Source organism: Archocentrus centrarchus (assembly GCF_007364275.1).
Source record: "Archocentrus centrarchus isolate MPI-CPG fArcCen1 chromosome 18 unlocalized genomic scaffold, fArcCen1 scaffold_23_ctg1, whole genome shotgun sequence".
Classification (NCBI taxonomy): domain Eukaryota; kingdom Metazoa; phylum Chordata; class Actinopteri; order Cichliformes; family Cichlidae; genus Archocentrus; species Archocentrus centrarchus.
The window spans coordinates 110,785-134,986 of NW_022060145.1; the positions used below are offsets into that span (position 1 = coordinate 110,785).

The 24,202-nt window shown below is 38.1% G+C and overlaps 1 protein-coding gene across 1 annotated transcript in view; it reads right to left on the minus strand.

The window, feature by feature from the left end:
• The window catches only part of pde5ab (phosphodiesterase 5A, cGMP-specific, b), a 63,138-nt gene extending 55,335 nt beyond the window's left edge, over positions 1-7,803 (minus strand). The window contains exons 1-3 of the mRNA XM_030722743.1: positions 7,682-7,803; positions 4,393-4,891; positions 2,595-2,768 (exon numbers count right to left, since the gene is read on the minus strand). Coding sequence (XP_030578603.1) covers positions 2,595-2,768; positions 4,393-4,891; positions 7,682-7,779 — 771 coding nt within the window. The 5' untranslated portion in view covers positions 7,780-7,803. The remainder of the gene's footprint in view (positions 1-2,594; positions 2,769-4,392; positions 4,892-7,681) is intronic.
• Between the last annotated feature and the right edge of the window lie 16,399 nt (positions 7,804-24,202).

Here is a 24,202-nt window from a genome sequence, read left to right on the forward strand (position 1 = left end):
GCGAGTGAGTGAATTACACCTGTCCCGAGTCTGCTATTTGGGGTCCTCCTTCCTGCCTGCACGGCGGCCTGCCATGACAACAAAGGCCAAAGAGAAAAGGGAAAAGTAAAATAAATGAAAAAGTTCAGGGAACTAAGAACACATGAGGGACAGTAACAGGGAACTCCAGGTGCATGTAAACAGTATGACACTTTCCAGGCTTAAAACTTTCCTTTTTGATAATACATTTAGTCTTCTCTATCCCATACTTTGTGCTTAGTCGTTGTCTCTGTATACTCTCCTTTCTCTTCTCCTTCCCCTCACCACCCAGTCTGTTAAGGCGGATGGCTGCCTCTCCCTGAGCCTGGTTCTACAAGAGTTCTCTTCCTGTTAAAAGGGGATGCTTATAAAGAAAACTTGTCAGATTATTGGGGTTTTCTCTCTAACACTGTAGGGTCATAACCTTATAATATAAAACACAGAGGTTGATGGTTGTTGTGCACTATATAATTAAAACTGAATTGAACTGAATTCAAGAATATTACTGAATTTTGCTCTTTTTGTCAGTTTTGTGGTTGTCATTGATCTGCCAGGTTCAAATATTTATTTGAATGAAAAATCCCCTCAAAGCTCAGTCTGTTGCTTTGATTTTCTCAGAAATCCTTTTTCTCAGTATTAATTATATTACTAATTTTCTTCACCATGAAGCTACAGTCAGTGAGACACAACATTATGTCAAACATTGGGTGTCATTCCTGAAAAGGTGCTCCCGATTTAATACATGCATGCCAAAATGAGCAATTAGTAATGTTTGCCAATATCATGAATGTTTTTTGTTAGTTCAGCATTTCAATAAGTTCTTAATTCTGAATATACCAAATGACTTAACTGGCATGTGAGCGCGTGCACTCACACACAGAAAAATACAGAATGCCACATATACACTCAGAAAATCAAAGTAACACACTGCATTCAATATATCAGCTGACAAAGAGAACTGTAAATACACAAACAAGGTGAGCCATTGCTGAATGCTAACAGAAATTGAAACTTATCTGTAAGCCAAAAAAAACCCCAAAACCAAAACACATATGTGCATTTTTTTTAATTTCACGATCCATGCAGATCCATGCAGGCATTGATTATGCACGCGCACACAAACACGCGCGCGTCATTCTTGTTCTCATTCTCTCTCTCTCTCTCTCTCACTCTCTCTCTCTCACACTCTCTCTATCCATCTAAATCATGCTCTCTCTTCCAGCTCCATTATCATCATCTTGTGGTTGGTAAGCAACCAGATGAAAGGAGGAAGATACCCAGCAGGAAATCGTTCTCGCACACACAAAACGAATAACACTAGTTAATCTTGCTGCTGCTGCTGTACATTTTGTGAAGTACAGTGCCATGCACACAAAAATATACCAACAAAAACACATAATTTATACACATTTACACATAATTTCTTTAGTTTAATCTATGAAAAATGCCAACAATAATGCAGTTTTACCAGCATGAAATAGTATTTTTGCACCAACAAGGTGACTTCCAAAGAGCTATTAACTGAAAACCTGTTTCAGCATGGTGTGCACTGTATATGTACAACAGATGAACATTATTTAAAAGTAAGAAATGGAAAAAAAAAAATCACAGGACCAGTGAGACATCTGGAACCTCAGATGGTAAATAGACTGGTTCTTTATAGGACTTTTCTACTCTACTTTGAGCACTAAATCTGCTTTATGCAACATACATTATTCACCCATTCCCACACATTCATTCAAACACTTATTTCTACAGCAAAGTGCTTTCTATCTAACATATACACATTCATACTCTGACAGTTGCATTGGAGAGGAACTTGGGGTTCAGTTTCTTGCCCAAGACTACTTTGGCATGCAGACTGGTGCCCTGCCCTACCTCCTGAGCTACAGCCACCCCTGATGCATTGATTTATTGCTGGAGCCTCATCAGAAATAGTCTCAACTGAAACCGGAAGAAAAGACCAAATAAAAAAAAAAAACTGGACTGAAATTGGTCTTATGGAGTAAATAATCAAAATTTGAAATTTTTGGTTCAGAACATTAACAGTATGTAAGATGTCAGAAGTGTGAATGTCTGCAGCAATCTGTAAAACATGCTGGAGACTCTGTTATGGTTTGGGGCTGCATTTCAGCCAGTGATGTTGGGAATATTATCATTATTTTTGAAGCAGTGTGCGATCACCTTGGCAGAGACTGGAACAAATGGTAGCAAACATCCAAGGAAGGGCTTTGGAATGTCTTTCATGAAGACTGGAGAATTATTCTTGAAGACTACTTAAATAACTAGTACTTAAAGAAATTAAGAGAGTTCAGGCTGTCTTGAGGAATAAACACTCACACCTATGGGCAATTTAGAATCACAATTAACCTAACCTCACTAAGTGTATGTCTTGTCTATATATGCCATGCCTATATATACTGTATGTAGCTTTTCAACTGAACTAGACAGATAGATAAGTCTGAGCTCTGTTAGCAAGAATTAAGCACACGTCTATTTTTGAAGACAGTACTATCCACATGTTTCAATGGCACTGATGCTGCTGAATGGAGGCTTAAAATGTGTGATATCCTCACCTCGTAAGCATTCTTGATATTGAGTGGTTGTCCTGTAGCAGCTACATGTCCCACAATGCCTTTGTTCCACTCTAGTCGGATGCAGTTACTGGAAGATTCTTCCAATGTGGTTCCCTCCGCCACATCAAACAGCCGGCTGACCAAGAACTTCCTGTTGGAGCTATCCTCACCCACCTGAAACCGCACACACAAATGTAGTCAGATAACTAAATAAATTAAATAAATATACATAAATTAAAACTGCTGACTGAAATAATCATTATAGTATTGTTGGGGTTTCTGTAGCTCAGGAGGTAGAGCTGGTTGCCTACTAATCAGAATGTTGGTGGTTCCATCCCTAGCTTCTCCTGTCTGCATGCCAAAGTATCCTTGGGCAAGATTCTGAACCCCAAGTTGCTCTCTGATACAACTGTGGGAGTATGAATGTGTGTGAATGTTAGATAGAAAGCACTTATCCGTAGAAAGAAGTGCTAGTATGAATGTGTGTGAATGGGTGAATGAGGCATGTTGCATAAAGTGCTTTGAGAGCTCAAAGTAGAGTAGAAAAGTGCTATATAAGAACCTGATTTACATATCATTTACATATGACAATGGTCCTCAGCCAGAAAAGGGTGGAGTGCTCACTCCCGGTAAGGGATGAGTTGCTGCTCCGGCTGGAGGAGTTCAAGTATTTGACTATGATGCCTCCTAGGCAACTCTTGGGAGAGGTGTTCCGGGCATGTCCCACCGGGAGGAGGACCTGGGACAGACCCAGGACACACTGGAGAGATTATATCTCTCAGCTGGCCTGGGAACGCCTCAGTATTCCCCTGGATAAGCTGGAGGAGGTGGCTGGAGAGAGGGAGGTCCAGGTTTCTCTGCTTAGGTTGCTGGCCCATGAACCAGCCTCATAAAAGTGAAGAAAATGGATGGATGGATCGAGAATGTTAAGATATTATTGCAATAATATTATCATTATTTTTTAAACCTCAATAATCATGGACTGGAAATCTGATACACTGTAACTGTTCTGAAACAAACGACAGCCTGTTTTTGTCTTGTCACAAGGTGACATATTAAGTATATGCACTATAATTAATTCCTTTCTTTCCAAAATGAGACAAAAACAACAATACAGTGCAAAGCTAGAGCCAGGTGGTAATTAATTCAGCTAAGCATGATAATCACTTCTAGCTTGCAACACAAATAGCTAATACTCTTATTAAAACTTTCTCCAATTCTGAAAAAGACTGTTCAGAAACAAAATTTTAAATTGTTAAACTACTGCTTTACAGATACCAGTTTGCTAAACTTTTATAGATATTTTCTTTGTGAAATTAAACAGCATTGCTAAATATATGGTAACTTATTGTTAAGGAGCACTTTAAATACTGTACACTTCTCTTTATACAGCAGACTTTTGCCACGTTTCAACTAGTACCTACTTAGTGCAACTTGTCTAACTTGAATTAACTAACTAAACTGGGAACTAAAAAAGTACCTGGTACCTGATACCAGGACCTAATGGAAAACCGTTCAAACCATGCCATGCTGCGTCGAGCCGAGTTGCACTGAGTAGGTACTAGTGGAAACGCGGCATTACATTTTTATCCATAAACTGAAATGATTTCATTCACTGCTAAAACTATTTCATTCAACAGATGTAGTACACTGCTGGGATGGCAGTGTACTACATCTGTTATAATGTACTAGTGAACATATAAAGAAGCCATCTTGTTTTTTGTGCTCTGGGTGATGGGAGAGCTTCAGTTAAATCAGTCAGTGGAGTAGCTTGACCCCCAAATCTTTTCAGACCTACCAAAAACAGTGAGTAGCGGTCTGCAGCAATCAGCTCATTGATGTGAAGGAAGATCTTATGGCAGAGTGCTGTCACATCCAGATGACTCGACACATCCTTTACTAGCTCCAGCAGCCTGGCACAGCGGTCACCCCCAGTGCTGCCACCACCACCTCCATTCCCAAGACCACCCTCACCCATCATCAATCCCCGGACAGGGACGGTTTCACGGTCAACGTCACTCAAAAATGTCAGAGCACCCTCAGAGTCTTTAACCACGATGGGTCTGAGTGGACGGTCAAACTCTGATGCTGAGATTTTGCGAGTCGGGGTACCAGGGGCCGGACTAGGGGCTGTAGCTGGGGATGGACAACGGTTGTCCAAGTGGCTGAGGGTGGGTGCAGAAAAAGGCCCAAGATCAGTGGAGGACTGGTGGGCCCGCTGCTGTGAAGTATTTTCTTTGGCGGCAGATGGCTGAATGGAATGGATGCGTTCAGCAAACCAGGCATTCACCATCTCCCTGTCAAAATTAAGAAGAAAATGTCAGTCAGTAAGACTCTTTTAGAATAACTCCTGGAATATACTGTAAGTTGATGTGGCAGAACATTATGACCACTCATGTCTAATTTACATGGGTGGATGATGACGAAACAGCTTTGGACCACATAATCCTGGTCTACACCATAACTCTGGCACCAAGACAGCAATTTCAGACATGCCAACCTACTTGTCAGGCCATGTCACTCAGGTCTTTTTCACATGGACATTTCTTTCACAACTAGCACATACATACCAATAGAACTGACTCACTTACCCTCACTTATATCCCCAACTTTGATATGCTCCATTGTTAGTTCTTGGGCATAATGTTTTGGCTCATAGGTATAGATTACCTATAGCTATACTCCATTATATATGAAGCCCTTTTTTTTCTGATAAAAATAGGGTACATATTGAAGGAATAAGAGAATAAACAAGACTCCACAGTTAATGACAGATAGACTATTAGTACTACATCACTATACACATAAATTCTTGTCTGCTTCTGCATCAAAACAGATTGTTGGAATTTAGAATAAAAGAGGATGATAAAAATAATACAGATTATTTAGTCAGGCATCTCATTACAGGCTGAATTGAAGAGCTTTTTCCATGTTGAAATTATTTAAATACTTATGTAGTCTGGGAACAAGAAGAAAATTAAAATTTAACCATACAATCACATTATACAAACTTAGGGCTTAGTTGAGATGAGGATTACAGAGCTTCCATGCTAAAAAAAAAAAAAAAAAAAGAGCAGAATAAGAATTGCACTGGGAGGATGCAAATTATGGAGGTTTAATAAAACCTGTTTACACAGATTTTGTGACTAAAATTCAACTAAACTGAATTCAAACAGTCAAAAAAGACCAAAGTTGGAGAGCTATTTTTTGGGTAGAGAGGAATAGCTGAAAGAATGAGGATATCAATAAGAATATCAATTTAGAAAAGAATAGTTGCTTATTTACAATCATAGTCTTTAGCTGTTTCATTCAGTGTACACTGAATGTACACTTCAGAAGACTACTTTGTCTGGCCTGGCAATTATTTTCAGTTCAAATCATGACCTGCCTATATTGCAAGTTATGCAACCTGCATTTTTTTAATGAGCCAGAAACCTTATGTAAAAGGAATGACTAATAGCAGGTGGTCCATCACTGTGGTTTAGGACACATTTGTGTACACAGTGCTGAAAAAATTATCCATATATGGCCAGACCACCTTCTAAAGTGATCTGAGCAATCAGATCTCAAATACTTGAGATTATTAGAAGTTAACCTTTAATTGAACAGGAGAAAAAATTGCCTGCTTGACATATTATCAAGGCTATGTATTTATTTAGCCTGTGTTTGTGTGTGTGAGTAACCCCTGGATGTGTCTAATTATGACATTTACTGGAGCAAACTAAATATGTGTATTAGTCAGGGTGCTTGTATGTAAACAGAAACAATAATAATAATAATAATAATAATAATAATAATAATAATAATAATAATAATGTGATTATGGAGAATCTTTCTAATTAGCCAACACATTGTCTAATCAACCCACGCACATTTCAAGCATGTACTCCACTTTGGTTCCAGTTTTTAAACATGCCCAAGGTCATGTGACTCATTCCCTTTCCATGCTAGTCAAAAGCTCTGTTCACGTGAGCAGAAGGCCAGAACCTTCTGCTGGCTGTGAAATTATCCAAGGTATCTTGGGCACAGATCCAGGCAAATAAAACTTTGAAGGTGACAAAGTGGTCGTTATCTGACTGCAGTTTGTCAGAGCCAGTCAGGGTGAGCCCTCCTCCTCCATCTCCCATTGAGCTGCCTGGCTGACCCTAATGTATTCAGGAGATGTGTGGAAATGCCTCTCAACCAGAACAGCAGAATGGCTAATGTGTGCAAACCTCTTGCTCTGTAATGTGATCAATAACAGCAGGAGGGAGAGAAAAGATGCCATCTGACAATTATTTTAAGAAAAATATTTCAAAATGGATTTGGGATGTTTTGCAAGATTAAAAAAAAAAGAGTGACATTACTGTGGTGGTTTAAGTGGATAAATAGGTCTGTAGGGGTTTGTCACTAAAGCAAACACAGACATAAAGTGCCCTGGTGAAGTGCAGCCAGGCTGATGAAATTCCCAGATATGCATACTGTAAAAATGTCATACAGAAATGCTGTTTTGGAGTCTGTATTTGCTGAGCAAATTAAATGGCTAATTTGCTCTGCTTCAAGCCACATTCTCTGAGGCTACAACAGCACTGAAGTGCTTTCTTTTATATGAAAAGCATGTGTAATTATCACTAAGGACCAACTGAACAGCAAGCCATGAGAATTTAACAATCACTGGCAGCAGTAAAAGTTAATGATTTAAGGGCTCAGCACAACTCAGCGCTGTTAGTGAGTGTGAAGTCGATGGTGACATGAAATAAAGCTGTCCAGTGAAAGGTGCTCGCCACAGTACAGCACCAGAGTGATATCCACAACACATCAGGTAGCACACCTGATCAGGGACACGAGGTTTCCACATCTCTGACAGCCATACTGACCTCCACTGGACAAGGTGTTTGCTGTCAGTTGATTTTTTACAGTGTTGCGGAATAAATAGCGAGATAAAGCGATACCTACAATGGAAACAATCAGAACTAACAAAGGGAATCTGATTGGCTGAAGAGTTTATTTGCAGAGAAAACCTCTGGAAAGTCACACACACCCGGCTGAACATAAAGTGATCTATCCACTCTACTCTCTCTCTCTCTTTTTTGTTTGTTTGTTTTTACCTTGACGCTTTCCTGACAAAGTAGGAATGGGTGAACTCCAAGTGGTCATCCAGCCATGCTTCCATCCTCTCGTTTTCCGGGGAACAGCGGTCCTCCATAGGGTAAAAGCGACAATAGAGTGTCCACACTCTGGTTACCGTCTACATTTATACGCGGAAGACCAGGGGGGAAAAGACAGGGAGAAAGAAGGGGCTCAAAGAGTGAGCTTCTCGCTGGCCGCTTGGTAGGTCATTGCGCGCGGATCAAAGCGGTGACTGCGTTTCCTAGTCAGTGAAGCGACTGAGGGTGAGGCAGAGAGAGAACGAGAGCGCAAGAGAGGGAGAGGGAGAGGCGGTAGGAATTACTCCCTCGCTTACAAAACTAAGAATTTAAGATATTACAAATATACATATATTTTTTTAGATGTAGGAACAATACAGTATAGGTTTAGATATAATAATGTTAAGGCAAATTGTAGGACAGTAAAAACACCAGTAATTGGTTTGATCCATATAAATCTAATGATGATTTAAACAAATTAAATCTACCGATCTGCTGGACATATTGCCATGGTAGCCCAACCTCATTTGAGACCACATACTGTATTTGTATTGTAAGACATAGGTATGATGACATCACCCACTGATTAGTGAAGTTCCATATTCGTGGTGTTTTGAAACTGGACATAAAAAAAGGGTGGCTCTGACTAATCGTAGTCTAGTGGTGTGACAATCACAGTGATAAAGTAAAATCTCATTTATCCTCCTCTAATATTAGTACCGTCAAAATTTACAAAATGAACTTCATGTTGTATTCAGTAAGACTTAAAGCTTGTGACTGAGACCATAAACTCATAAAGAAACAGTTTATTGAGGTCACAGATAGGGGAGCCAAAGCGCCATTTTCCCATAATCTTCCATCCAACCAGACAGCTTGTTGAAACCAGAGGAGCACCCTCCACTGTCCATTAGGTTTAAGGCTTTTTTGCATTGGCTTCAAACTCAGAAGCTACAGCTTTCTTTATTATACATTCTATGTGTGAGAAAACCCACATAATTTAATTAAAACCACATCATGCTTAGCAATGTAAAACTATAGTTTTAAACTTGATATCAGATCCCTGTCCAGCAGTGTTTATTGTAGACACTTAAGTGTGGGATATTTATGCTGGTGTAGTGAAAAACTATTTGTTCTACAAGCAGAACTATGGGCAATATACTAAAGTTTCAAACACACTAAAACATCTTGCAAAGTATAGTACCATCATGAATAATATATGAGTATTGAATTTTGCACACAGCCCATGACTGCTGTCACCCAGGAAATGACCCCATTGAAAATTCAGTTCAATTCGATTCAATTCAATTTAAAATAAATTCAGTTTTATTTATACAGTACCATATCATAACAAGTTGATTCAAGGTGTTTTATAATGACAGATGAAGACACTCCAGTAATACAGAGAAAACCCCAACAGTCAAACAACTGCCTATGAAAAAGCACTTGCTCTAACAGACGGAAGAAATAGTGCATGCAAAACGTGCATTGGTGTTTCACCTTTTGATTGGTGGAGCTTTTTACAATGTGTGTGGTTCACATTGTAAAAGGGTATATTTTAAACCAAGCCATGAACTTTTCCTAACCCTAACCAAGTAGTTTTTGTGAATAAAACTAAGCAAACAGCAAGAGAAAAATGAAAGCAAAATGGTCCAAGAGCAGACTTGAACTCCAGTCCACTGGTCCCCTGTTTCTGCCACCATCACCTCAATTACATCTTAATGGTGATTTTTTTGGGAAGTGGAAACACTTCTATGGGTTATTTGAGGAATACTTAAATATCATTTGAGATGGCTTGCAATAATCAGTGTGACTGGATGACCACATTACAGTGAGTGGATCTCAGTAGGGCCATATTCTCATACAAGTCAGTATGTAGACTACAAGTCCCTTGGCATACAAGGGAGTAGGGAATGAATTTCAGCACATAGATATTTTTTGCATGTTAAAACCAGTTGTAAATGGGGATCAAATATTTTAGAGAAGTCTGCTGAAAAAGTTGTGTAAAGACTAAAGTGGTCTAAAATTGCCCCAAGTTGTGTCAGTTGAGTCAGAAACACTTAGCTTTGAAGACTACTAGCAGGCTTCATGCAAATTCATTCATTTAGTAACTGCTTCCTATACACACACACACACACACATACATATATATATATATATTAGGGGTGGGACTTTAACGTTAAAGTCCCACCCCTAATATATGTATATATATACATATACATATATACATATACATATACATATATATATATATATATATATATATATATATATATATATATATATATATATATATATATATATACATATACATATACATATATATATATATATATACATATACATATACATATATATATATATATATATATATATATATATATATATATATATATATATATATATATATATATATATATATATATATATATATATATCAGGCTGACCCTGTCTTTTTGTCATTTGTCACACCAAACATGGTAACTGACTGTGACTGGTCACAGGCTTGGTCCCCATCTTCAAAGTAACCATTTCAAAGGCAACAAGATGGTCATTTCATTGCACATTGTTACAATAATGTTGGTTGCTAGTATAACTGTGGCATTAGTTAGTCTGGTCAGAGTACACACAGATGTCCACACAAAGCCTTGCATTCATCCTCTGATCACAAAATGTATGTTGCCCAGATCCTTGCATACTCATGGAGAAAATGTTTAACTATTTGTTTAACCTTTAGAGTTTTAAGTGATCATCTGTGACAACCTCAACCTCATCATGATGCTGATTTATCATAAAAACCACAGAGATTTTTCAGTGAGTATTGCTCAAGTATTTGGTTTAAACAGGGCTAATTAAGCCTACATAGGCTACAGAGTAGACCGTTTATCATATACAGTAATAAATCAAAAAGATGCAACTGCTCCCATTTCCCAATAAAGAACAGTCATAAAAAAGATAAGTATTATATATAGGCATAAAACTGAGAAAATTTTTACATTAGGCAAAAGAAGAACACTGAATACTTTTTGGAAATTAAACTAAATTTTAAAAATTATAATAGCTAAATGATCATTTCTATTGGTTTTTAGTAGCTGAAACTGATGTGAATGAAGGAAAATGCAGAAATTCCTTTGCAAGGGCAAATTATGCATTGATTCATTTACTTTGGCCTTACTTAACTTGTGTACTGTAATAAAACTACCAATTCAAAATAAACTATCCACAATAAACTCTGAGCAATAAACTTTTCAATTATCCAGTGAATCGCATGGCTGGATGAGCTCGGAATTTTATTGATGGAGTCTAATAGCTTTCAGTGTCTGTATTTGATCTTGCTGCGTTGGTCTCCAGTGTCTTTCCAGCTGAACACTTAGCCCCCATTGGTGGTGTCCCCTTACCAGCAGATGGTCACTGTTCATCCTAGGGGGAATCCATCCCAATCCCCTTTCACCCACACAGTGCACCCAACCAATCAGAGACAAAATAACTTCTGGTCAGTCAGATGTTTACATGGAGGAGGAGGGAACACACATAAATTCAAGCTTCTTTACTCTTGTTATGGTCGGTGTATTGTCTCCTTTTCTCTTTACAGTATATCTCAGCTTTACAGTATATTGTAAAATATATCTTTGGCATTTTATGTGTTTGTTGTTCTGTTGGTCTTTGTCATTACACTGCAAAGCTTAAACAAACATTAAAGAGAAAATAGGAGAAAAGATAAGAATAAGGGGACAGAGCACAGGTAAAAAACAAAGAATGGTTCACCAACTGCCATCTCTCTTAAGATAATAATAATTAAAAATACATACAAAAAACACAGCATCTGAAAGACAGAGAAAAAAATATGAAAAAACACAGGTACACAAACAATCTTGTGTTGTATTGTATTTTGTGTGTGTGTGTTTGTGTCTTTGTCATGAAATGTACTTAATAAGAGTCAGAATGACTATAATGTAATTAAAAAGGAGGGGTGGACCACCCCGCAGAACAGCAAGCAGAGCCATGCAAATGGCTCTACGCATTGTGACCTATAGTACGTGTCCACATATGCACAGTTGGGGTGAGGCTGGGGTACTGCAATTAAACCATGTGGATAAATCTTGGCATAAGATAAGCTTAAATGCTGATGATGTATTACTTTTTCTTAAGAACTCACAAACCTCTTGTCTGAAGACAATCACACTAACAGATAAGTTCTTCTGGTGTTTTGATTCAGTTTATGAAGGACAAACCAAATCTAAATTTGTGTAATATTGCTAGCAGAGCTTTATGGTTTACTGGGTCAAATGCTTTCTCTGCACCTAAAGCGATAACTGTGGTTTCTAACTTGTTAATAGCACAGCAGTCCATTACGTGTCTACCAATGATAAAACCTGTTTGGTCAGGATGGATGAATGAATGAATACCTTTATTAGTCCCACAATGGGAAAATTACAGATAATGGATAGAGTGATTCTTCTTATAATCTGGCAAGAAATTTACAAATTATTTTACGGTCTACATTCATGAGCTGAATGGGAGTGTAAGATTTTTGCCTGGTTTAAGAAGCAGGCTAATGTTAGCAGAGTTCCTGTTTGGACATCGTCTATGATCATTCTGAATTTGAGTCACCATTCTGAAAAAAGTGGGTGCTAGTGTAGGCCAAAACCTGTTCATCATTTAATTTTGGTCGATTTATATTCTTAATAAATTCTTCAGTGGCAGCATCAGATGGATTAATCTGTGATTATAGTTGTCTGAGTATAAAGCTTCATACAAGTGTTTAAAAGATTTATTTGCTGGGGATCATGAATAATGTTCCCTGAGTCTTTTTTCTTTATTTAGTTTTAACCAGTTAGGAATTTTCCACATTTATTTCCATGTTCAAAGTTCTCCAAATCCAGCTACTGTAGCAGAAATTATGTCTTTTTATTAATTATTTAATTAACTCCAGTTTTCATTTTCTCAGGTTGCTAATTATATGTTCTTGTGGTGAGGCAGCATAGTTTCTAAAGATCACATTTTTTTCTAATTCTAATACTTTTTTTTTTATGTGAGCAGTGAGATATTATTTTGCCTCGCATTACTGCCTTTCCTGTTTCCCAATATTCATGGCAAGTCATTATTTTCTAAATATGTTGCCCATTCCTTTTTGAAATAAGTAATGAAATCTTGTTCTTTAAGTAATGATGTATTAAGGTAATCACATTATCTCAACTCAGTAGAGCAGCAATTCAGTTATTAAAAACAAATATGAAGGCAGATTTGTTTTTAATAATCCACAAACAAGCAGCAACTGAAGGCAGCTGCAGAAAAGGTCTGGCGGAGCAGCTCAAGGGAGGATGGTAAATGGTAACTGGACTAGCTCTTATATAGTGCTTTTCTACTCAGAGCACTCAAAGTGCTTACACAACACGTTTTACATTTACCCATGCACTCACGTTCATACAAGCACTTCCATGTTTATACTAAGCTAAGTGCTTTTTTATTTAACTAACATTCACACACGACGGTCGGAGAGCAACTTCGGGTTAAGTATCTTGCCCAAGGATACATTGTCGTCAGTGCCTCACCAGTCACGACCCTCACCGCACGTCACTGGTCAGCTGGGATAGGCTCCAGCCCCCCTGCAACCCTGAACTGGATAAGCGGAAGAATGGATGGATGGATAGTCCAGCCTAGAAGTAATAAATGTATGAACTAGCTTTTCAGCCTAACTCTGAGACAAGACGTTTATAATTGTTTAATATGTGCGCTGAAGGACATATCCTGGTCAAAAATGACTCCAAGATTCCTCACGGTATTACTGGAGGCCATGGTAATATCATCCAGAGTAAATATCTGGTTAGCCACTATGTTTCTAAAATTTGTGGGGATGAGTACAAGAACATCAGTTTTATCTGAATTTAGAAGCAGGAAATTAGAGGTCATCCAGGCCTTTATGTCTTTGAGACATTCCTGCAGTCAGTTAGTCAATTCATGTGGTTATCTGGCGAGAGTACGACTACAAGCGAGGCGAACAGATTTCCCGGGAGATGACGTCACTTCCTGTTGTTATGTTCAATGGCGCGCCAAAAAAATCCGAGATAGTTGATGTTGACATCGTGATGGCATGCATTTCAACGTAGGAAGCCCCGTGAACAGCTAATTGCATCAAAAAGGCAGCCGCGTCTGGATTATAATGTTTTTATTGTTTGCGCTTTTTACAAGATTTCTACGAACCTGTTAGAGAAAAGATGCAGCACCCTGGGACACACTGAATGCACAAAATGTAAGTGTAATTACTCTGGTTTTAGATGCAAAAAAAGTGTTGCTGTCTGTTTTATTTGGTTGCAGTTCTACCGAGATTACAAAATGCATATGCAAATGGGAGCGCGGGTGCTCCCGTCGGTACTATGGCATGCTCTAATCTCTGTAATAAGATGTTGTGGTCAACAGTTTGAAAGCTGCACTGAGGTTTAGCAGGACAAGCACAGAGATGTCCACTTTCTGGGGTTGAGCTGCAGGGCAAGCGCTGCTGTGCATAATTGGGTTAAAAAAAAATTCTGATCACCGGCTGGTTCAGCCTGGAAATGACCGGGAAACCTCCCGAACCTCCTGATGGCCACCACGCCCCTGGGTACAACCAATATATACAAATTCCCTTTAAACATGACAATACCTCTACATCTGCAATGATCAAGAAATAGAAGAGAAAAAAAATAGAGAGGTACACTGTAGACAGACAAGGACAAAACACACTGCTATTTTCTCTTTTTTGTCTACACTGGGGTATATCTATTGCCTCCAAATTACTTTTACTGGATAAACCAGCTGGTGGCCTGGTGTTTCCTTTCAATATGACACTACATGGTGACTAGTGGATTGAGCCAAACAGTGTGAGCAAAGAAGTTGCAAGTTCTGCCTGGGAGAACCGTTCACATGTGGAGTGACAGTCATCTTATTCTATTATAATTTATTGGTGCTTATTAATTAATTATTTATTAGCAGTGTTTGCCCTGCTCTCAATTCTTTTCTTGGATGCGTGTTCTGTTAACTGTAACTATAATTTCCCCATTGTGGGATCAATAAAGTATAAGCAAAGCAAAGGCTAACTTGACAGAGTCTATCCCAGCTGTCACAGGGCAAGAGGCAGGGTTCACCCTGTACAGGTCACCAGCCAGTCACAGGGCTAACACAGAGAGACAGACAACCATTCACACTCACACCTATGGACAAATTAGAATCACCAATTAATCTAACCCCAGTACCTGCATGTGTCTAGAGTCTAGACTGTGGCAGGATACTGGAGTACTCGGAAAAAACCCACACAAACACAGGGAGAACATGCAAACTCCACACAGAAAGGCCTGGGCCCAGGTGGATTCAAACCCAGACCTTCTAGTCGCGATGCTAACCACCATGCCACCCTGAACATGTCCGATCTTGTCTGATCTTAGAAGCTAAGCAGGGTTGGGCCTGGTTAGTACATGGATGGCAGAAGAACTGGGAATACTGTTTTACTTTGTCAGTCATTGTCTCTTGTGCTGAGTTTTACCTCCTTGTGTCATTTTGGTGATTATGTTCAGCTGTGCTCCCCACCTGTTGTCTCTTCCCTCGTGCTAGAAAGCTGTGCTCACCTCTGTGTATTTATTGCCTCAGTTTCCCCTTGTCTCTTTTTGGAGTCTTGTTGTCATTGTGGCCATGTTCTGGTCCTCTGTTCTAAATACTCCTTGTGTTCCCTAATTAGTTTTTTGTCAGTTTAGGTTTTCCTTAGTTTTGCAACCTGCCTTGTTTTATGTTTCCATATTCAGCCACAATGAAATCTCACTTTTTGTTAATCTCCATCTACCTGCCTCTGAGTCCTGCAATTGGGTCCTCACCCTCCACACTTTCAATCCACTTTCATCGACTGTGACAGACCTGACCAGTCAATCAGCCATATTGTTAAATCTGTGCTGAAGGATTCCATTTTTGTTTCTAGGCTGATACAGTTTTTGCTGAAAACCAGCACTTCTACACTTCTCAGATTCAAGCTGTAGCCTAAAAACTATAACTTTAGGCTACAGCTAAAACAAAACAATATGTCATAAACTGGCCCTGCCAGCAGCATTAAGCTTTGAAAATATTGGCCTGAGGAGATAAACATTTTTAGTATCACCTCTGATTCTGGAAACAGGCTGTTTGTGAGCAGAGCTGTGTTTAATGGTTTCCCTCCATCTTGCAAATGTTGGAGAAAACACAGATGCATGTCTGCACAGTGTCAGTGCATCATAAGGACAGCAGGAATAACTCTCACAAGAGAGTCGGAGTGACAGAGAGCTGCTCTCCTCCAGCTCAAATGGAGCTGTTTTTCTCAGAACTCACTGAGAAGCCTTTGATTGCATACAACTAAAATGACAATTATTGGGAAAAAAAAAAATCAGAACCACATTACTGAACTGAACTACCATCCCTAAAACATCATTTTCTTGTTGTGTTTTCGTTACATCAGCCTGGGTCTACATACAGAAGAATGGATGGGCCACTGATGATGTGCCCAATTCAACAAAAGGCAATATCCTAAGCAGCAGAAAGAAGACAAGAGAAAATAATAATAATACTAATAATAATAACTTAGAGTTATATAGTACCTTTCAAGAAACCCAAGGACAAGAAACCCAAGAGTGAATAAACAAAAGTAAATAAACAACAAACATTTAAATGATTTATTTCGTAAAGGAATATAAATCATTTTCATGCTCTGACTCCACTTTGGCAGTTTTTCAGGTTACAGAGTGAAAATAGATGGAAATTATAATGACAACAGCAAAAGGTAAAATGCATTTTCGTAGAAGTTTCAGTTTTTTTAAAAATTGAAACTTCCTGAGATATTTAAATTACTTTGAGGGTACAAACATATTTAGAAATTATGTTGTTCTGTGTTTCTCTTACAATTATAATTATTTTTTTGTACTTGATTTCCTACCTCATAGCAAGATGTTTCTTGGGTCAAATCAAGCAGCCAGCTGGGGCCCTTCTGTTTTGAGTTTGCATGTTCTCCCTGTGTGGGTTCTCTTAGTACTCTGGCTTCCTTACAGTCACCAGTTATACCACATATTAGGTTAATTGGTGATTCCAAATTAGCCTTAGCTGTGAGTGCTTGTCTGTCTCTCTGTTGTTTGTCCTGATTACAGTTCCAATGATTGCAGTTCAAAACCAGTTAAAATATTTTGTTTAACTGATCATACTTATGGTGCAAGGTGTAACAGCAACCACTTTGCAGTGAACTACAGTGGAGCTTCAATGTGCAAAAAACTGAGGTCAGTTTTTGCATTACAACTTAAAACATTGTTGTGCAAGTTTGATCTGCAGAGAAACTACAATGAAAGCCAAGGTATCTGAGAGCACAATTTCCTACAGTCAGAAGCACATGGAAACGGTAGAACTGGCAGATGCAAAGCACAGCTTTGACAACTTTCTGAGAGCCAGCTTGTGTGAAAGGCCAACATGCTAAAAGCTTCAAGCACCACTTAAAAATGATTAAAATGAGCAAGTATCAGGTTCAGCTGTGAAGGTCCAAGATTTGAATTTCCTGGTGACCTGGCCTTTTTGTGAAGCGTTTCCATGTCATTCCTGTGGGCTGGTTTTCTCTGGGTACCTCAGCGTTTTCTACAGTTTAAAGACATACATGCTGGGATAACTGGTGGCACTAAATTGGATATAGGTCTGAATGCATGGTAGATATAGTGCTTATGTGCACAGAATAAAGGTATGACTATGTATGAAAAGGGCAACTGTGACTTGTAGGGTAGAGTGCTTTGAATGGTCAGCAAGACTAGAAGAATAAATGCCAGTCCATTCTACTTATACTCACAAAAATAACAAAGAGCCTTGTCTTAGCCATGAAGACTAAAACCAGGTATTACTAAGAAACTGTACATCTTTTGTTCATCAGACCGGGGCTCTCTAGGCTATTAAGTAATAATAACGGATGTCTCTTTTGTGTACGATACCAAGTTTCAAATAAGGCATTGCTGGTTAGGCCTTGAACTCGGACTACCACAGCATTTTGCAGAGCCATACAACTCCCTCTGGCCTATATTTTGTTGCTCTTGGGCTTATCCTAGTATACCTCCAAGCTGTGTGAGAATTACTTGACAAGAAAACTGCAAGATAGCAGACTTCAATTCAAACAACGAAATATACAGCCCAGAGAATTAAGCCCCAACTAGCCAAGCAGATTGGTGATAGAACAGCTTGGTAAAAAAACTATTCAAAAATAATCAGAAAAATAATATGCTTGATGTTCATATGACAAAGTCATCCAAAGAAACAATAAATTGCAACTGGAGCAAAGGAGGTTATTCAAACCAATACCTCTCTCCTTACTGATCAAGTTGTTTTTTGCCTAAACTTCACTAAACCTTTACCATATGATAAAACACAACAAAAATCATTACATTAACAATGTCAGTTCCACAGATAATGCCTATCTGTAATTTTTGTACTACAATATCTTAAATCTAGCTAGGAGATAGGAAATCACCTTACACATTGTATCAGTCCCCCTGTGGAACAGATCTTTTTTATATTTTGGGAAAATGCAATTAAAACTTCACACATGAACCGCCTAGGCATTTATTGCATTTTACTATTTATTATATACATATGGTATATGTATGGACAGTAGGTGACTCACTTTGCCAGAACCTCAAAGGGAAATTATTATGGTGAAGTTTGTGTTCTTTAGTTTTGATGAGGAGGGATTTTGGTATCTCAGCTGCATTTCCCTTTTTACATGAAAAGATTCACATGTCTCAGCACTGGGATGGAGCAGATACAGACTTACTGTGGATGGTCCAATCTGAACTGTATGTATCACTTTGCTAAGTAAGGCACAAAGATTTCCCCTCATATTTTACAGCATTGTTTGCCAGTGACCTCATTGTAAACTTCGTATTTTGTCAGGTAATTACAGCAGGCCCTAGCATCACCTCCTGGCAAGAGGATAGATACATGATGGTTTGCTTTTTGAAGGTTACATTCTGCAACAAAGACCAATAAATCGTCTAGGCAACTATGGTTATTAGAATGAGCATATACTGGATGTGTGCCACTTGAAGATGTCAGTATGTTATGGATGTCGTAAGCTGACTTTGGCCAAAAGGAAGACTTCATTGCTGATTAGAGCTCTTAGAGGAGTATGATAACCATGCCTGTTTAGCAGGTACTGGGTCATAAGTACGAATTTAATGATGAGTCTGATCTGATGATGATAGTGACATATAACACCATCTTCATCCTGACTGGAACATAGATCTCAGATCTCAAATGGCACGGCAATCCATCCATTACTTGTTGAGATAGCAATTGAGTGTTGATGAGAAAACAATCACAACTCAACTTGGGCCTTCATCAGCATTTATTTGTGGGAGAATTTTACAGTTGCCTGGATTTATGACTGTCTGGGTGGATACCAGATGCAAGTAGAAACAATGTGAATAAGCAATAGAAATATCTGTCACAGAAAACTAAAAGAAATACTGATTTCTCACCAAAAAATATCAAATCATACAGTACAGCAAATGTTTCTTGACTTATAGCACCTTTTGAACGGAGAAACCAGTTGACCACATGAGAATGAATCATCAGTGCTTTTAAAATCACCACCTGAAAAAGACCACTATTGAGTGGAAAACACACTCATTAAAGTTGTTTGTGTAGGTGTTTATGTCTTTGTGCTGTGCTATTCTCCAGGGCTGTTAGATGGCATTTGGTTGCTAACCTACATACACACACAGTGTTTGTTCCATGATGCACATGCGTCCACAAAGCCCTGATCAGCAAAGACTGCTGATCACGGTCCCTGGTCAATAATAACATTGCATGAGTCATGTCAAGGTTTTTTTTTTTTAAACTCAGGAGCAATGTCCCATGTTCATAATGTAAAAATGTTAGGATAATAACATTCACTGACACCAGTGTTTAATGATGATTGATTTTAACTTTTGGTATGAGTATAAATGTACACAGCAACATAGTGATACTGTAACATCCCGCAGGCAGGCAGTCAAGCAGGATGAGGAAGATAACAATGATGACTGGAATATCAGAGGGCAAGCACCACATTTGAGGTCAGTGACTAAGGCAGCTATAATGAGCCAACCTAATCTCAAAAGATCATCTTTGGCTTTAATCTTCAGAACCTTCTGCAATGAGAACCAGAATGTTTTCTGTCTTAATTACAGCAATGTAGGCTACTCTTCACTGTCAGATGGCAGTGCAGCCAGTGTGTAGCATGATGTTTATGTGACTGATCTACAGTACAAATGTACTACATTATCTACTGTAATTTTTCCTGCAAAATTGAGACTAAACCATACAGTGGAAATAAATGGACAAGTTCTTATATAACTCTTTTTTACTCTGACTGAGCACTCAAAGCGCTTTTACAACACGTTTGCATTCACCCATTCATGCAAGCACTTCCATATGAATCTAAGTTAAGTGATTACTGTCTAATATTCACACTCCAACACTTGCTTCAGAGAGCAACTTGAGGTTCAGTATCTTGCCCAAGGATACTTTGGCATGCAGCCCAGAGCAGCCAGGAGTCTAACTGTCAACCTTATGATTAGTAGTTTGCAATATAGTTCATAGTTCTGGATATTGTTCTTTTTATTTATGTTTTGCTCACTATAGTGAAAATTGAATAATGTGCAGCAGTATTCAGTGGCAACAAGAATAGACAACTCTGTAAACAACATTCTTCCAAACCTTTTACATAGCCAACACTGTCCCATTAAAACCATGTAAGTAAGGCCTTGGAACCTAAGTGGAATGCAGTAATTTTTAATATGGTCAATTTCACCTGTGCTTTTCCAGCAATAACAAGCCACAATGTTTGCTGTAAAAAGATAAGACACAACTACAACAAGCAAATTTGAACCAGGACAATTACCACATCCAACATGATTATTCTTTTATAATTACCAACTTGGAATAACCAGAATTTAAAAAATCTAGCTTCATATCATACCATCAAATGAACCTTTAATCATTTCTCCATGTGGAAAATCACTTTCTTACTTCTCCCTGAGCACAAGATGGATTAGACACCATTAGAGGATCATTAGTTGCTTGGAAACAGGGGAAGAACTTTTGCCTGAGATGACTGCTGAAGAACCCATCAACATCAATAATATCAATAAGTTCCGAGAGAAATGCAAAGTTGCCCAGTACTGTGTGTTTATATGGGTCATAACTGCTAAGGTTTGCCTTTAATGTAAACATGAGCTTCCTCTTTCTGGCACAATTTGCATGTTAACAGGATACAAGGACAAGTATGTGTAGCGCTTCACTGTGTCAACAGGTGTCTGTTAGATAGATATTTACAGAATGTAGCCCTTACTGCTGAAATTAAAGTCCCTGTGTTTAGTTCATCATAACTTGTTTTTCCACATATCCATAACATCCACCATTTTTCTACTTTTAAGCAATATAATCAACTATTTTAAACCTTCTACAGTGTTCAGTACCTTGTAGAGGCAAAGACTATGTTCTAAAAGTTTTTTGGCACATATTGAAAATTACCTCAAAATTGCCACATGAGAAATCCTACTTCTTCTCATCCTCATTAGGAATGTCAGAAAACTTGCATTTCTGATCTCGCTAATAAATGGAGAAAAATCAGTAATATCATGAAAATAACTACATAAAAAAGTAATTTAATGCTAACTAGAACAGTAGTACTGATAGAGCTGATAGAGCTGATAAAGCATTATGTTAATAAAACTATAGACGATCATTTATTTAAATAAAAAAAAAAATACTTTTAAGTCCTGACTTTAAGGATCTAGAGCAGTGAATGTCAGCTGGCAGCCGGCCTACCAGAGCTTTCCATCCCCCTCCCCCAGGTAATACTGAAATCAAGACTAGCCTAGACTAGTGAGGAGGAAAAAATACTAAGAGTTCAGATGCAAAAGCCACTAAACCCCAACTCCGTCAAAATAATGATAATGATATTTACAGAATCCTTTCCACTTACTCTATGTCAATCAATTGTGTCGTTTCATAACCAGTTAAATAATCAAAAGCCTCAAAACCCCAGAGTGCAAGATCGGACCAAGTGACTTCAAGTATTTTCAGCACTGCGCTGCACTGAGGAGCCGGCTTTTGTTGGTGGTGATCAGATTGTAAACACAGCTGAACGTGAGTCTAGTCCTGTTTTTTGTAGAAAAAATGTTCAGCGATCAAACTTGGCTAACTAAAGGAAGTAAAAGTCAGTAAAAGTTTTAAAAGTAACCAAGAAGTAAAAGTAACCAGATTTCTGTCGGTGAACCTGTGGAAAGATCGTTACTGTCTCCTTTATTTTGAGGGTCTGTCACACGGTCTGCTCGTGGGGGACCGGACGGGTAGGTTGCTCTACGTGTACCCGCCGGTCATAGCCCCTCACCATTGCCTGTAAAATGAAATTACTGAACTTTACTATAAGATCCAGATAAAAATAAATAATTAAATAAATAAATAATGAAATAAAAATAATAATAAGTTTATATATATATATATATATGCTCATTTAAAAGAAAAGTGCCCAGACAGATTCAGAGGGTTTTGCATCTGAACTTTTCATATCTTCCTATATTCATTTAAAAAAAAAAAAAAAACATGTCAACAACAAGGGTTAAGTTGGGTTAATTAAAAACAGTATAAATTTGAAAGTAAAACTGATATATCAAACAATAATGTATTACTTAGGATACAATATTAATTTTAGTTTACTTTTTGAGAGCATCTGGCCCTCACACTGTCTGCCTTGTAGATGATGACCCCTGCTCTGCAGGGTCTACCCTGTAAAAATACTAAGTTATGCATTACAAATTTTCTGTGTTTCAACACAGGGAAAAGAACAGTTACAGAAAACGTGAACTGTGAACAGAATCATTTGGGGAATAATAAAGTGGCTGTGATGCCATTCACTGTTCAATCAGGCTTCACAATTGAGTTACAGTAAAATACCTCAACAGATTAAACCCTTTATGCCCACACATACTTGGAATTTCCCCATGTTATACAGTGAGTTAAACATTAACTAATATTGATCACTACATGCATGAATGCATATGCAATGTCTATATACAATTCATAAATCAAAGAGATGTCAAGAGATGGTCTAAAATAATGAATCTTTCTGGGAATTTATTCATTATTTATTCATAATGAAACAAATAGATAATCTGTTCATGCACTTGAGACAAACTGAACTTCAATCTGTAAAGAGAGAGCACGAACACGACTGTCGCCATTAGCCAGAAGTGGCTAGTGGTGACAGGTAGTAGATAGATATACTGCACATGTCTGCTGTAATTCTAGTAATTTCATTAAGAATGACACATGAGTTGCTATACTGAAGCTCTTATTTGTCTAATTACCTTCTAAGCAGGAAATGGAAAACATGCAACCCAGCTCCACCATACAACTCATTTTGCAATATTTTTAATGACCAGCCTTTGATATAAAAGCAGTTGTCAACAATGTCCTCTATTAGTGTATATCGTGCAGGAAAAGGCAAAGAAGTTGTGGATATATTAGCTCTGATCATCCATCCATCCCTCATCACACACTGAAAAAATGATCACATCAGAAATGTGCTGATCAGTTCAGGGAACATGTAGTTAAAAGTGTAATTAATGAATGAAGATTGACCATTATTGTGTATAATTAGAGCTGATGTAATTAATAAATGAATCAGTTTAAATTATTATTATTCTGTGCTTCCACATTCTGTCTGTAAGTAGTAAACTTATACATTTTGTAATACAAGAGAGGTGAAGAAGAGAGTGCAGGAAGGGTGGAGTGGGTGGAGATGAGTGTCAGGTGCAATTTGTGAGATAAGAACAATAGCGGCAGTGAAAGGAAGGTTTACAAGATTGTACTGAGACCCACATGGTTTGCGGAGATGGTAGCTCTAACAAAAAAACCCTGAGGCTGTGCTTCAGGTGGCAGAGTTGAAGATGTTAGGATTTTAATTGACAGTGTCTGGGATGTACAAAATTAGAAAAAGTATATCAGAGGGACAGCTCAGGTATGAGCGGTTTGGAGACAAAGTTAGAGAGGCAAGGTTGAGATGGTTTGGACATGTGCAGAGGAGGGATAGTGAAGATGTTGGGAAAAGGATGTTGCCAGGCAGGAAGAAAAGACAAAGAGCTCAGAGAAGGTTCATGGATGTAGTGAAGGAGGATATGCAGAGGGTTGGTGTGACAGAAGAGGATGCTAGAGAAAGGTTGGGAAAGAAAAATAAGAAATATAAATAACACTTTGTATCAATACATTATTCCAGTTATGAAATACGTTTTTCTGCAAATCATCATTTGTACGAATATTTATTAATTTTTTGAACATTTGCAAAAGCTCTTCCGCCCCACAGAACAGGGGTAATGCATTGTTGAAATGAGTATATGACACAAAAAAGTTGCATATCATCATTATCACTAGCATGCAGGAAATTTATCGAATACTTACTCCTTAGTACTTTTAGTCAGATTC